General features: G+C 43.8%; 2 protein-coding genes across 3 annotated transcripts in view; both read right to left on the minus strand.

Moving 5' to 3' along the window:
- The window catches only part of DHX35 (DEAH-box helicase 35), a 28,059-nt gene extending 17,832 nt beyond the window's left edge, over positions 1-10,227 (minus strand). For both annotated transcript variants that reach the window (XM_058850780.1, XM_058850779.1), the window contains exons 1-11: positions 10,162-10,227; positions 8,686-8,819; positions 8,217-8,309; positions 7,981-8,058; positions 6,303-6,407; positions 5,382-5,443; positions 4,667-4,736; positions 4,004-4,063; positions 1,992-2,104; positions 1,729-1,825; positions 477-635 (exon numbers count right to left, since the gene is read on the minus strand). In XM_058850780.1, the coding sequence (XP_058706763.1) occupies positions 477-635; positions 1,729-1,825; positions 1,992-2,104; positions 4,004-4,063; positions 4,667-4,736; positions 5,382-5,443; positions 6,303-6,407; positions 7,981-8,058; positions 8,217-8,309; positions 8,686-8,819; positions 10,162-10,201 (1,011 nt within the window). In that variant the 5' untranslated portion in view covers positions 10,202-10,227. The remainder of the gene's footprint in view (positions 1-476; positions 636-1,728; positions 1,826-1,991; positions 2,105-4,003; positions 4,064-4,666; positions 4,737-5,381; positions 5,444-6,302; positions 6,408-7,980; positions 8,059-8,216; positions 8,310-8,685; positions 8,820-10,161) is intronic.
- Positions 10,228-12,926: 2,699 nt separating this feature from the next.
- On the minus strand, positions 12,927-16,118 carry LOC131585191 (protein FAM83D-B-like). The gene is made up of 4 exons (XM_058851013.1): positions 15,538-16,118; positions 14,513-14,680; positions 13,803-13,927; positions 12,927-13,555 (listed from the first exon to the last, which is right to left on the minus strand). Exons 1-4 carry the CDS (start codon positions 15,985-15,987, stop codon positions 13,165-13,167), a joined length of 1,134 nt encoding a protein of 377 aa, XP_058706996.1. The 5' UTR covers positions 15,988-16,118; the 3' UTR covers positions 12,927-13,164.
- Between the last annotated feature and the right edge of the window lie 39 nt (positions 16,119-16,157).

Raw genomic sequence — 16,157 nt, forward strand, 5'->3', positions numbered from 1 at the left:
AACAAAGGGTTTTTTTCCACTAAAATCATATAAGTTTGAACTTGTTCCTTAGATGAAAATACAGCACTTACCCACCCTGTCACTAATTTTTCCACTACTGGTGGAAAACAGCCATGGACATTTAGACCACAAAAAGAAAGAAAAAGGTAAAAGCAGAGGAGTTCAGAGTGCAAGAAGCTGCAACTGAATAAAGTCAAATACAAACTTTCATGGAGACACTTAAAAATTGCAGAGTTGATGAGGCAGACAGGAGAGTTGGAACTGACATGTCTAGGAATGATCAAAGATGAAAAAGGCAGCCAGAGAACATGTTCTTGGGTCCCAGTTTGAAAGCTGACAGGCACTGATGGGAGATGCAAAAAGCCTCCCCCAAAGCAGCATTTGCAATAGTCCCACAATGTGAACCCGATAAACGCAACCTGTGTGCTCCAGACACCCTTCTGGGTGGTGGAAATTGAGACAGACACAAGACTCACCTTCCTGACAGTGTGAGGGACTCTCTCAAACACTTTCAGCTGCTCAGGAGAAGGCAGCCCAGCGTACATGGGGAGAACACGGAGGTGCTTTTTCATCCCGGTGCGAGCGAGGGCCCGAGCCTGTTCTATGAGCATGGAAACAACAGTCTCCACTTCCTCCTGCAGCCAGAGCAGCACAGGGCACACAGTGAGAGAGGCTGCACTTTAACAGCACATTCCTGTCACCTAGACACAAAACCTGCACCAAATAATACCACTGTAATTGTACAAACTCCAGGACTTTGACTAGCTCGCTCCATATTGTAATATTCTTAAGATAAATTGCTGTTAATAATAAATAAAGCTTTATATACATGATTGTGTTCACTGTTACTTGAGTCAATGTCACATCACAAACACACGAGCAAAATCACAGGGAAAGGACTGAACCAAGCTCAGGAGGAAACAGGTTAATTTTCCTGTCTGTCTTAACTGGTGAGAGCAAAATGGGAGGCCAAAATATTTTGGCAGTGCAGAATGCTGTGGGTCTGGATCAGGAATGGCACAGGGAGAGCATTGACACCTCTCGCTCAACTTCATGTTTAATCTCAGCTGTGGCATCTTGCTCTTAAAAGACAGAAACCAAAATGTTCAAACACTGCCCCATGAAATACCAAATTCATTATTCCAAAGTTAAATCAATAAAGGGGATGAGGAATTGCTTTTGAAAATATGCAAGATGTTATTGAAACTCTTCACGGTAGCTCCTGACTGGAGACATGAGTTGTCTCCTATTTGCTCTTCCCAGCTGCAAAGTGAGCTGACAAGCATAAATAAAGCAGAAGAGACCAATACATTTTGATCTCATGGCAATTTGTTTTTCTGTCAAATACTTCAGATGTTAAGCCTAACAAATGGAAATTCCATTTGCCTTAACTATTAATGATGACTCACTGTCAATTTAACAGCGGGGTATGTGTGACTTGCACCAGCAAACCACACAATATTCCACTCACAAACAAGGCTGAGAAAATACAGCATTAAATGACAAAAACTATCATCCATCACTAGCTTTGATAAATTCAGGCCATATATTATTGTCTTCACATCTTTGGGACTGGCCTAATTTTGCTCCCATCAATACAGAAATGCTTGTCATCTTTACTGAGAATAAAGCATGCACAACTAAGGAAAGCCTCAGGAGACTGAGGCAGCTTTGCAAAGCTCACAATACAGCACTGTAAAGCAAAAAGAAAATTGTTTATGTCTATACCTGGCCAGTTAAAAATGCCAGTATATCACCATCATTCTCCATCTGGTGAATTTTCATTGTAGTTTCCACAGTTGATTTTATATAGTCAGGAACAGGGCTACGGAAAGAGAAAAGAGCAGAGACATGAACAGAAAAATAGGTACAGATTCCTCCCCTCCAGCAGGGACAAACAGAGAAGTTTGGGGACACCAGAGCTCTAATCTAGACAAAATAATAGCACAACTGCACAGTCTCACTACTGCCAAGACCAGACAGGAACACACCTCTGCAGGTAAAAGATGTCCACTGGAAATGTCCTCCCCTCGACAGTAAGGATCACACTGGTGTCCTTGCTGGGGTCACCGGTATCGTTTTGATTAAAGAAATCCCTGAATTTCTACATTAAAATAAAAACAAACACTTTCAGTTTGACATTTCAATGAATGGAGAGAAAAACCTAAAGACACAAAGAAGTTAAATTACTACTACATGGATGTTTACCTCATCAGTTTGACAGTGCCAATTAAAAAATGTGTAAGTTTGATTTTGTTGCTTTCTATTCTGTCTGGGGTTCAGGCATTTAGCACAAATAGTGCTGCATGTTTATTACTCTGAGAAGTAAAAATTGGAAAGGGAAATAAAATTAATTCTATTTTGATACCACTGGAAAAAGAAGATAAAGACACCTTTAACTGGATCTATCACATTAGCGAAGTCAAAGTTAAGAAGAACTTAGAAATAATTGGTGCAAAAAGGTTTGTGTAGGGCCTGCATATTCTCATCCATTTTTGGATGAGTGAGTAAATTTTACAGCCCGTACTGAACACCAAGATCTCACTTTGTAAAAGCAGAGTTAGGCATGATTTATGAAAGTTTTTGATTTATGTATTGTGAGACACCTTCATAAATTTAGATTTATTGTCATGAAGTATTTTCAATAAATAACAGCAAAAGACAGAACTTAAGAACCCATATAATTCATCTCAACTTTAATGAGCATTGTAGAGATAACCATCAACTCTCTGTATTAAAAAAATGTTTATACAGTCACACCAATCATTTTGCTGATATTAACTCATATTGACTGTCATCTATTTGAAATGTGGTTTCTGGCAATTAAAATTTTGCATTGTAATGTAGAATATACAGCAGTGTAAACACTACCAAAGCACAGCACACCACCAACATTCATGGCATGTGGTACTTGTCCCTAAAGGAAATCTCCATGTGCTCACATCTTCAGTGCCACATCCTTATTAAGGACAGAGCAATACAAGCACTTTTCACTCAGGAAAAGTGGAGAAGAGGAATGAACATGATACAGGAGATGGAAGAGCAGCCATATGAGAAGAGACTGAAAAGGCTGTGCATGGGGAGCACAAGGTTGAGAAGACACAGCTGAGGTTTACAGAATCAAAGGTGAAAAAGTAAATGTAAAACTGTTTTGAGAGTGTTTTTTTTTTTTTAAACACAAATCCCCAGTACAAGAACTGGGAGGCCCTTGATGAAACTAACAGGTTTGAAAGAATTAGACCAAGTACTTCATTATATAGCAGGTGGCAAACTCCTGAAAATTACTCATGGTGTCCTGAAGACTTGCAGATTCAAAGACAAATTAACAAACAGCAGGCCCATAAACACACAGTAGAGGGGAAACAGCAGGAAGGTGCTGACTAATCTGTACTACAGCTCCTGCAGATGCTGAGGCAGCTCAGAGAACAGACCCACAGCAGGTACACAGGCTCATGTGCTCTCCCCAGACAGCATCTCCTGTTGCTGCTGCTACAAGCAGAACACACGGCAGGGTGGAACACTGCTCAGCTCTAAGAGAGTTCCTCTTTTGTTCCTACTCAAAATTAAATTAATGATGTTTTTACCAAGTTTACATAACTGTCCACAGGCCACGAGTCAATCAGGGATGTAGTAAGATCTCACTGAAATTAATTCAATTCATTTATCACTTATTTTTACTGGACTATCTTTGCCTCAGATTATTTCTATCAGCAAAACTGAGCTAATTCAACATTTCTTAATAAATTAAGCCATGAGAAAATATTTTTATAAATAATATAAATAAGGTGAAAAAAGGTATCAATACATAAAAAGCAAATTCATATTTAAACTCACATCCAAAACAGTTTGCTAACAGAACATGAAACCAAATAGAGCAACTGAACTACAGCAGATTTTTTTCCTGCAGCCGCTCAAGCAGCAGCACAGAGGATAAGCTGTGCATAAATAGCAGTGGAGCTGCCACCTATGTCACTTCATTTCAGCCCAAATCTCCGAGCTCTACCTCTGCATCCAAGGTGGCTGAAGCCACAATCAGGCGAAGATCCCCACGCTTCTTCTGAACCTGGGAGAGAGACCAACAACACCCAGAGTTAAAACTGTTTTCTGAAATGCAAGACTTGCACCAAGACCTAGAGAACCCAGAGAAACCTCTCTGTAAAACTACTTTAAACTACATGACAGATGGTGAATGAAGCATCCATACCACCCCACAGGTCTAAGGACCCGATGACTGTTTAGAGTTTTATGTATTTACTTTAAGGGCATTCAGTCAGTCATTTCAATCTACTCTTAATTTCTGATGGGAGTCAGATCTTTAGCAGGTTGAAAGTCAGCAACAAGCCCCTATCAGATCACTTCACATGATCAACAGTGCATTTTGGTACTATCAGCTAAGGAGAGATTTCAGCATTAGGGGGAAGAAACAGAGGATCCTGAATGTCAGATGACCAAAGTAAATAGCTGGGTATGTACAATAGGCTGTGGGATAAATGAGGAAGCAGCAATCACACTCTCTAAATGAGGAAACGGCAATCATGCTCCCTCAATTACCAGCCATCAGGATCAGAGGTTGAATGAAAAGGATGAAAATTAAAACAGTTACAGAGAATTGCAATAAATTACCAAGTTAAAATTACAGAATTACACTGAATTAAGAAAGAATTACCTTTTTTAGTAAGCCAATAGCAATGTCTGTATAAAGAGTCCTTTCATGAGCTTCATCCAGCATGAGGACACTGTGAAAAAAGCAGAAAGGTTTTAGAAATTAATTAACTGACACTAGAATCAGTGTCTCCCTGTCTTCTAGAACCATCATTATCTGATATCTGATGCTGGGCTATTACTATTCACAGCCACTTACAGCACTGGGCAAGTTAAAAAAACATGCAGCAATGAAGTAGGGAGAAACATGTACCTGAAAAATGACATCACATGGGACATACACACTGTTCTCTACTCAGGCTAGTTTTTGGAATGGAGTAGAAGAAAACAAGTCTATGTTTACTGTATTGCATAGGTTTTCTGGATATCAGAAAAGCCTATTTGTTGTTGATTTTTTTTTATAAGGAAGAAAGAATAATTTAAAATTAGGAAATGAAACAATTTAGGCTCCATAAGGCGCCCTTAGCTTTTGTCTCAAAACTACAGCATCAAATCCTGATGCTCTTGGTGTCACAATGATCAACTAACAAAATATGTTGTTGCTAAAAACAATGTTTTTACAACATAAAGAATTCAGATTTCTAAAATAATTTTCAATTTTTTGGTATTTAATTTATAATAGCCACTAATATTTTATAAAAGCAGCTTTCATAACAGCTTAAAAAAGCAGGTTTTTACCAAATTGCACTTCAGCAAGCACTCATTCCATGTTTTCTTACCTGTATCTTGTTAATAAAGGATCAGCCATCATTTCCCTCACCAGCATACCATCAGTTAGAAACTAGAAGTGAATGCAAAAAATAAAAGTAAAAAAATCCCTATCATATAGTCTCAACTAACTGTGATCTTTAAAGATTATTTTCTAGGCTTTTGCCTTTGATTTTCCTTGCCTTTAATTTTCTAATGATCTATCAAATTAGACTGTGACTGCAACTGTGGTCTTGAACTACGCAAGAATTGATGGTAAAACCCTCCACATTTCCAACTCTAAATGAATAATCATCATGCTTAAAAAAAAATTAATTCAGCTCTATTTAATGAACAAGTACCTCCATTTCTTTCACTGTAAAAGGAACATCAACCTCTGAAAAAAGAAACCACAAAGCAAATTGTCTTATTCATCATCACTGCCATTCCAGCACAACTAAAGCAAATCCTCTTCTGCAGAAACACAAGCAACACTAACATTGCTCACAGCACTGAAGAACAGCTGCAAAGTTGCTATTTAACCTACCAAATTATCTCTCAGCCTTCTCATCTTGGGTTTTATCTGTTATTTTAATCAAAATCTATTTTTAGAGGAGGATACTTTCAATCTGTGATTCACTGCAGCCTTTCCCTACGACTCTGAGTGACACACAGGTCACACCAGCGCCGCACCAACAGCTGGCCATGCCTTGAAATTGTCCTCTAGATTTAAAGCAGAACTTGTCAGACTATCAGAATAGAACGGTACTCATGTTATTAAGGTTTGGATTGCCAAAGCCACTTCAAGCATAATTTTGAGGTACCCACCTGGGAAACTGAAATGTTACCTATTCTCTTGACTGGGCATCACAAGGTTCTCATTAATTTTGCAAAAGTACTTGAAGAGTTTCAACTAATCCCTTCAGAGTAACCACATGGTGTTCGTGTTTCACCTTAATTCTGGTAGCCTGTGGGTCTGTGCAGTCGTCAAACCGGATACAGTATCCAACCTCATGTCCCAGCACTGCACCTCTTTCATCAGCAACTCGGCCTGCAACCTGAGAAAAGAGATCCTCGTAAGCAAGAACCAGCTCAGCACACTTCACTTGTGTCATCACAAACGACAAAGCCATCTAAAGACATAATAAAACTCCACAATACATAAATTAGTCCCTGTAGAATTCCAACCATAAGTTACTGTCAGTGATTTGAGTGACACTCTAACCCATACCTACAGGCAGTGAATTCATGATTTCAGCTGGAATCTTACCACCCCATTACCTTCAGCCCAAGAATTCAGGATAATTGTCAGTCTGGGTAATGCAAGCAGAAGTTCAGGAATTTCTAAACTATGCCTTATATCTTGGAAACTACCTCTCTTTATTTCTAACAACTCCCCTCCACCAGACAGGAGAGCAGGTAAGTCATCTATTAAAATAAAATATCATTTTCAGTTCAAGACAAAGAAATAAATCATCAGTTATATTCCTCATCTCCTGTAACAGCCACAGCTCAGGCAGTCTGCAACAACAGTTTCAAAGAAAAATCCTGCTGAGTCCATGTTCTAAGCCTGAATGGAATAATCTTTCTATTTTAGGCTTAAAAATGACGCACTAAGACATGAAAGGGAGAAGAGAAGTGAGTTTGCTGTGAGAAGTCATTGCAGCACTCACAACATCTCCTGTAGAACTTGTGCTCTGTCAGCTGGATGCCCTATGAAGGAGAAAAGGGAGGACACTGCAGGCAGACTGCCCAAAGCACAAGATGCAGAGCACTGCTAGAGACTGTTCCCTTAACCAGGCTGGGGCTGGTTGAAGAATATTGGATTCTACACAGGTAGACAATGGTGTGTTGTAGATACCTTTTACTTTATAATAGAGAACAGGCAAAATGCTGTTATAAAACAGCACCTCAGTTCTCTGTATAAATAGAATGCTGCAGCGGAAACTTCACCCAAGTCAGTGCCTGGCAGCAGTTGTGAAGACAAAGGAGCACTGGAACGTTTTCTGCGCACGCTGCTACCGGAGAGGAGAAGTCGTTGCCCTCAGCATCTCCTTTTCCCCCCTCACAGCACATTGTTATGATCTCCAAGACATAATATGTATAGGCAAGAATTTCTTACAATAAAACTGTTTATTCTTCTGCCTGACATTTTTACAAGGGGAAACCAAAAAACCCACACTCCACAAGAACAACAAAAAACAAACACAGAAAAAAAGATTAAAAACCTAGTTATGAATTGCTAAAAAGAGGTACACAACCTCTTCCACTGGCTGCATAACTATACACAGATTTATATCACTGTTTCACCTTGTGAAGGAAGTTGAGGGTCACACAAGCACAGTTCTAGTCCTGAGTCACTCACAGCTCAGCCCTAACTTCTGTATGCAGTTCTGCTGACATCAGTCAATTTTACTTCAAAGCTTCTACATCTGCAATTCTGGAATGCTGGAATGTTTGGCCAGACCCACTAATCAGGTTGAATTCAGTGTGCAACACCAGCAACTCTTAGAGAAAGATAAGCAGAAACATCTATTCATTCAGAAACTCGTGCAGATTCCTGCTATTCAGCAAAACCTGCTGATGAACTGGGGGTGATAATGCCTGGACTGGAGAGATGGGGACACTCACTGAAACAGCAGCGACCCGCCTAGGCTGTGTCACACCAACAACTCTTCCTTCGGCTGTCCAGCCAGCTTCAGCCAGGTACTGCAAACAACAGTGGGGATAAGAGAGACACTGGTCATGCTGTGGTTACACCAGGGTGTTAGTTCCTCACACTTTGTGGTTTTACCTGGTTCTGCTCAATATTCCATGTAAGATCCCCTGAGAATGACCTCATTTTACCAACAGAAACAGACACTTACTTGTGGAATCTGTGTTGATTTCCCGCATCCTGTTTCCCCAATAATCACCAGAGTCTGGTAGTTCTCCACTAAGTAAAGTATGTGATTTCTTAGCTGAAAGAGAAGATGACATTTAAATGTAAAAAACAGATTGCACAAAAATAAGAAAACAATTCAAATTATAATATTTACATATCTGGCAGACACAGTATCTTCTTGTTACATGGAATTCACTGCCAAAAGCTAAACAGTCCTTTAAAAACTATAAATTACATGTACAGCATATAGTAAATAACATACATCTACAAAGCCCTTAGAACTGTCAGTTACAGTTGTCAAACAGGACAATAAATTCCAATAAATATAGAGCAAACTCATAAAATTATTATTTATATTGCAAAGTGATTTTATACTGCTCTTTAAAAAAAAAAAAGACAAAAGAACCAGACATCATACAACAGATTTAATGTGTCAAAAAGAACTTCTGTACCTTAAAAACAGGCAGCTTTTGCCTTTGCTGTTCAATGGAGAGGGAAGCATAAGGGTTGTAGATGACGGTCACAGCGCTGCTCTCGGCAGGGCTCTGCCTCTCCTCTGAGACACTGACACCAGGACCTTCCGAGCCTACACAACAGGAGTGAATCTTAACTGCAACAATACATTTCTGCCTGGTGTATCACAATACAGTAAAAATGTTTCATACAAATAGGAATCATGGGTGGCAGCACATTCAAAAAAAAACAAGCAAGTTTCCTCTGAAAGCAATTGAAACATTACCTAACAATAAACAAAGGATATAACCCTCACTTCAGCTCTGAACTTACCTCAGGAACTGAAACTTGATTTATTGCTGCTGCAAATTATCACAAAACTACTGATAACTGAAACTGGAATCACGCAGGTGAACTAGAAACACAAACTCATCTCAGTAACAGAATGTGTCATATTCAGCTGCAGATTCAGCTGGGAAAGTCTGAGACCAAAGAGGAGGATTCCTCTGTTTTGTAGGATTTCCTTGCTTGCACTTCTCCCACTGTTAAAAGGTTAACAAGCAGTTCTACCACAAATCAACAACTACTGTGATTGTTTCCAAGATGCTTCTCCACTGAGCTGCTCTCCCTGGCGTTAACCACAGTTATTCTCATCCATAGCTCGGATTTTGCTCCTCCATCGGAACTCCTCGGGATTTCCCTGCACACTGCACATCCCCTCGAGACCCCCACAAAGAGCAACACACCCACCCCAAAACCCACCCACCCCACACTGGGCAGCAGCCAGCTGGAGCCACCAACACCCCCTGCCTTTGGCAGTGAGGGGACAGCCATTTCCCCACTGTCCTCGCTGGATCATCAAGGTTGGAAAAGACCTTCAAGACCATCCAGTCCAAGCATCAACCCTGCACCACCACTGTAACCCCTAAACCACATCGCCCAGCAGCAGATTCAGACGCCTCTGGAAAACTCTCAGGGATGCTGACTCCACCACCTCCCCGGGCAAACTATGCCTGACCACCCGAACAGCGAAATAAAAAAATTATAACAGCTAATGGGAATCTCCCGTGTGTCGGCTGAAGAGCCGTTCCCCCGGCTCCCTCACGGCAGACACCGCAGGAGAGCCCGGCTCCCAGCTCAGGACAGCCTCCCGGCAGGGATGGTAGGGAGCGAAGAGGTCACCCCTGAGCCTCCTCTCCCAGAGACAAAGCAAACCCCGCTCCCCGCGCCGCTCCTCACAAGACACGTTCTCGAATCCTTCCAGAGCCTTGCTGCCCTTCTCCGTAAATGCTCCAGCGCCCCAAAGAGCCGAGGGGAGCAGCGCCGCCGGCTTTCGCCGCACCCCTCACCACGGCCAGGCAGGTCGGAGCTCTGTCCCCCACACCCCTCACCACGGGCAGCAGGACTGCACTCCCCGCGGCGGGGCTGCACTCCCCCCGGCGGGGCTCCATCCCCCACACCCCCACACCCCTCACCCGGCTTCCAAAACTTCACCGGCCCCACGGGCGCCGCCATCTTGGGGTGAGAGGGCGGCCGGAAGCGGCGCGCGGTGCCCACGTGACGCGGAGCGCGTTGCCATGGAGCCCGCGCGCCCCGGCCCCCTCAGCGCGCCGGGACCGATCAGGGAGCGATCCGGGACAGATCAGGGACAGATCAGGGACCGATCAGGGACAGATCAGTGACCGAGCAGGGATCGATCAGGGACCGATCAGTGACAGATCAGGGACCGATCAGGGACCGATCGGGGACCGATCAGTGACAGATCAGGGAGTGATCAGGGACTGATCTACTCCGACCAGTGGAGCACCGGCCCCTTCCCTCACAGCCCTCAGTGCAGGGAGCGATCAGGGAGCGATCAGGGAGCGATCAGTGACAGATCAGGGACAGATGAGTGACCGATCAGTGACAGATCAGGGACCGATCAGGGACAGATCAGTGACCGATCAGTGACAGATCTGCTCCGGCCAGTGAAGCACCGGCCCCTTCCCTCACAGCCCCCAGCACTCACAACCACGAGACCCACGAGCAGTTCCTCGTAGCGCTCTGTAACACCCAGTGCCCCGCAAACTGCCATGCGAGCGGGTGGCTCGGCAGTGCTACAGTGATTCTGCGAGGAGCAGAGGACTATAAGGGAATAAGGTACAACTTGGGATCAGGTGAGGCCCTGGCACAGAAAAGCTGTGGCTGCCCCTGGATCCCTGGAAGTGTCCAAGGCCAGGCTGGATGGGGTTTGGAGCAGCCTGGGATAGTGGGGTGTCCCTGCCATGGCAGGGGTGGGATGAGATCGGCTTTAAGGTCTTTTCCAACCCAACCCATTCTGTGGTCACCTGGCAGAGCACGTAGGATTTAATGGAGTTGAAAGATCACTGCCCAAAAGTCCCTGCTCATTAATTTATTAGAGCTGATTCCTTCCCCAGTGAAGGATGTCTCCACACTACCCACAGCACAGCTGCTGCACTTGACACCCGGCAGCTGAAGGACAAGCCACAAACACTCCCATGAAAGCCCATGGAAGTTACTGTTGAATCAAACTTAATGTAGGTTCTGAGCTAATTGAGTAGAAGCTAAAGGAAATATAAAAAATAGAAAGCTCAAACTGCTCCAAGTAAGTTTAGTAATACTGTCATATATTCATGCTTATGGGAAAGTAAAAATCAAATCACATCCTATATTCCTAAAACTTCCCACACTAGCAATGCAATTATGGTGGTTAAAACAAACTAACAAACTGCACCCCACAACACTCTACCTCTGTGGTCACTTGTTATGCTGAGTGACCACATGTAAAACAGGTTATTAAGTTACAATTATGATGTTCTTAAAGTTCTAAGTGTATGTTTCAATGTACTTTTGATATTAAGTCCACACTATCAAAAGTAAACACAACTCGCAGTATTTCGTATCACCGATATATTAGTAATTGTTGAGAAAATATCCCACATGGAAAGAGCTGCCTATGAAAGTAATGAGGTGAATAATAAAGTGAAAAAGTTATCCTTGAGAAAATATATACAGATAATTATTATGAAAATAAGATTGCACAAACAGTATTTTGCATAGAGCTCAACACTATACGGAATTTGCCTTTATGGAAAATATAGCTAAGAATAAAAATACATATTTCAAACTTCTTTACATCTGGATGGAAGTTAATAGCACAAAGCTATAAACTATTGAATATTTACAAATTAGGAGGGCCAGAATGATTACATTTCCATGGTTGTAAGTACAGAAGAAGGAGGGCCCAGATTAGTTGCATACTAATCAGTACATTTTTGCAATGTTCATTTTTGTAAGATCCATCTGTCCAGTTTAATGTTACTTTGCTGCTGCTTAGCTAAAATCCATGTGAAATTCCCCTGCCAAGTTTTAATCTTCCCCTCTGAAGCCCAGAGCCCACAAGACACTCACACAAGCACGTACCCGACTATTTTGCAGTAGAAGAGCCACAAGAACAACTGAGAAATGGTAAACCTTGTTTTTTACTAGTGAGTATCTACACTGGCAGGCTGCTGGAGCTTCAGTACCTCAATGTGCAGCTGTCTGGGAGGATAGCTTATCCATTTGAGGGTGTTTTGGGTTTTTTTCCCCTATAGAAATTAATAGGTTAACAAATAATAATAAAAAAATTTAGCTTCCAAGAGACCTTAAAAATGGTTCCATTGCCTACTTTGGTGTCATTGCATTTCTGGTGGAATTAGGACTTTTGTGAAGAGGCATCAGCTTCACAGATTTCAGATCTACTCAGCTTTTTCCACAAGGTCTGACAGCAGCAGCAGCCACAAAGAAAACACAAAGTCTGTCTGGTAATGCCAAGGCATTGGTCTCATTTGGCTCTCCTACAAACACAGCGGGTCCTTTAGAATATGATCACTTGCACACATTTATTGCATGATGTCCAACAACCCAAACAGTGTAATATAAAGGCCATGTAAAATTCAGTCACCTCTAAAGCCTTGTTTGCTGGCACATTAGCTCATTCTGCCTGCCAGCATAGGTTTGTATGAAGAAAATATGAATTTGAGGAGTAGTAGTGGGGTACTGACCCACTGGTTTCTAGATTAGGGTTACTCCTGTTCCGTGTCATGAACCAGTTGGTGAAGAGTTTGTACAAGACCAAAACTGATTTCAGAGCCTGCTTTCATCTTGGAACAGACTTTCAAGCAATATTAATTTCAATACCTAGATTGCTTAAAAAAAAACAAAAAAAAGGTTGTGCTACTGAGCTATGACACTGCCAACCCATCAGCTTAAAACATGCATGAACAGGCTGAGAAATGAAAATTTAACAGAATAGTAGAAGTCAATAATGGCTTTATAGTATTCTTCAAACAAAGCCACAATTCCAGTTTCACTTTCTCTCAGTCTGAGGTTTCTTTCCCAGCTGCCCTCACAAACACACTGCAAGACAGTGCTGGACAGGGATGGACAGACGTGGTTCCTGTGGTTCTGCTTCTTGCTCTGCATGGACATGCAGTTCATCTCTCTATGATCCAGTGTGGCCTCATAACCAGGGAGCCATTCCTCTTAGTCAGCGGGGGAGAGGTGTGCATCGTGTTATTTGGGGTGTACACGGCCTCCCTGGAGGCGTGCAGCCAGCTCCTCTTCCTCTTCAGATCTCCTACAAATGCTCTCAGATACAAAAATTCCATTCTCAGGAAGTGTTCCCTGGTCATGTCTCTGGAAGCCACTGTTATCCTGAACAGCTGGTCCCACACCCTGTTCTTCTTGCAGCTGGAAAACTCTTTGAGGTTGATAGGCTTTGACCGTGAATGAAGAATCCGAAATTCCAGGTCAAAGTGCGCAACTGCGGGGCCTGACAGGATCAAAATGTTACTGCTGTTCAGCTTCCCATCTGTCCATGTAAAACTAGCAAAGGAAGAGTGAGAAAATTATAAGTGAATTCAAAATAATCAGTAAAGAAAGTGTTCACTGAAAATTCTCCTTCATCACGTTTAGTTATGTTGTTCTTACAACCCAACTGATGAGCAGTGGGCTTTTCTAAAGGTAAATGTTGGTCATAAAATCTGATAAGGAAAGCAATTCTGCAGCATTGCTGGTTTTCCTTTCCATGGGGAGAAATCATGTAAAGAGAGAGAAAAAAATTGGCACTTGCCTGTAGGAGCCCGTTGTCACTCTAATGCCATCAATTAACATGAACTTTTCACGGACTTTTCCAATGATTTTGACACCTGACCTGGTGCAGTATGTGCTCCCGGTGATAATCCGAACCCTCATCAACTGTTAAAGACATGGCCAGAGTCAGGTGGACTGCAAAGTTCAGTGACTGCATTCAAAGGAATAACACAGCAATAACCATCCCTGAGGAACTGTGCATTGGCACAAGAGTCACCCACAGAACTGAGTGAGGATCTTGTTTTTGTAGGCAAAGAGATGACATTAAAGGGAAAACCCATAAACTGACTGTGCAGAATGTGACTGTGAAAATTCCTGTCACCTAATCATCGGGATCCAAATTCCACAGACTCCTGAGAACCTGCTTCTCCCTCAGCCTTCAAAGTCTTGGCGAGCCCAAGCAACTCCAGTCATGCTTTAGGAACTGGACATTCCTCCTGCGTTTCCTTGAACATTCAATTAGTATCTATGCTCAGAAAGCAGCTGTAACATCCAATTACAAAGGTTTCAGATTTTCTATTAATCACTGTCTTAGGTAAGAATAGTTAAATCTTCCAAGGTAGAGCTGGAGCAACCTAACACCCATTTCAAGTTGTGGCAGCAGGTGTAATAATTTCTTCTTTTGACAGCTTAAAGATTACAGTCGTAAGAGGATCAGTTCCCTACCCCTATAAATATGACAAGGCTTACCTTTTCCTGCTCAAGGTCAACTCGCAGATCCTTGCACATTTTTAGAAAGTGGGAAAATGAAGACTGATCTAGAAGGATATACACTTTAACTTGCCGTTGGCTACAGGCTTCCAAGAGGTCTGTGAAGATATCAGTATCTGTGAAGGAATCCATAACCAGAGCAATCATCTGAAACGAGTTTCAGAGGAAATCATTAGGTTTTTTTTCCACAGCATCGCAAGGGAGATAGCACATGAGAAATTTGACTTTCAAATTAAATATTCCTCCCTGCCTTTTTTTCAGGTGGTTATGGAACATGGTACAGTTTTCTGTGATACAGAGTATTCTTCCTCACACTGAGATAGAACTAGATACCTGGTTTTGACCTATATTAAGCAAATTTGGTCTCTTCCTAAGCAAGAGGGTTTGATTTTTTTTTCTTGAGAACAGATGTTCCTCAAAAGCATTGCGAGAAGAAAAAGGTGAGCTTACTTTCAATGCTACAGTTTTCCAGTCTTTCAACTTTGCAAATATAAAAAGAAACAGTAAGAAAACCTAAAACCACTGGTGTCTGACTGCTCTTTACATCTAACCTAAGATAAAAGCCGGGTTCATCTTTGCTATATTATTCAGATTCTCACATTTCGAGTCAAGATCTGAGTAAAACCTCCCTTGAGAGCCAGCTCGTACCCCCACAGATATTCCCCGTGGGCTGAGCCCCGGGGTTTGCCGTGGATCCTCCGCAGGATGGGGAAGGAGCGGCTGTTTCAGAGAGCCGGGAATGGGCACGCTCGGGATGTTTCCACTCCCGGAGGGAACTTAGCGGCACCCAGAGAGCCCGGACTCGGTTTTCAGCAGTATGGGAGCGGGAAAGCTGGCAAATAATGAACCTCTTTAAAAAATAACTACAAAAGATGATGGAGAAGACATAAAGCAATACGAAACAGCAGAGTAATTAAAAATGAAAGGTGATATAAGAGTAAGCGAAGCGGAGAAGGACGAGGTGGCCCCGGGCAGGGCAGGGCAGGGCGCTCCCGGGCACTCACCTGGCGGGCGGAGCGGATCTGCCGCCGCACCGCCTCCTTGCAGCCGTAGATGCTGTCCCCGCAGCCGGGCTGGAAGTGCGCCTCTACCCGCGTCAGCCCGCGGAAGGCGCCGCTGGCGAAGCCCGGCCAGCCCAGCTCCAGCGCCGGCGGCTCCAGGTCCGAGCGCTCGGGGAAGTAGGTGAGCGACGAGGCGTCCAACGAGGCTCCGGCCGACGGCTCGGCCGCCGGCTCCGGGCCCGCGGCGGGCGGCAGCGCGGCCCGAGCGATGTCCTGCACCTCGGGCTCCGACAGGAAGGGCGGCAGCTGCTCCCGCCGCAGGAAAGCCCGCAGCGCCTCGGGGCCGCCCGCCACCAGCTCCTCCAGCGCCAGGCGCTGCGCCTCGCTGTACGGCCCGGCCGGCGGCGGCCAGCGCCCCGAGCCCTCCTCCAGACACTGCGATGCCGCGGCCATGGCCGGAGCGCCCCGGCGCTGCCCCGGCTCTTTATAGCGCTCCGCGGGCTCCTCCGCTCCTCCCGGCCGCTCGCCCACGGGACAGTCACGGGTGGCACAGCCCGCAGCCTTCCCCACGCCCAGGGAAGCGCCCGCAGAAGCGCCAACCTCTAAGGAGGATCAGCCCAGCC

The sequence above is a fragment of the Poecile atricapillus genome, chromosome 15 (assembly GCF_030490865.1).
Source record: "Poecile atricapillus isolate bPoeAtr1 chromosome 15, bPoeAtr1.hap1, whole genome shotgun sequence".
In the NCBI taxonomy this organism is placed as follows: Eukaryota; Metazoa; Chordata; class Aves; order Passeriformes; family Paridae; genus Poecile; species Poecile atricapillus.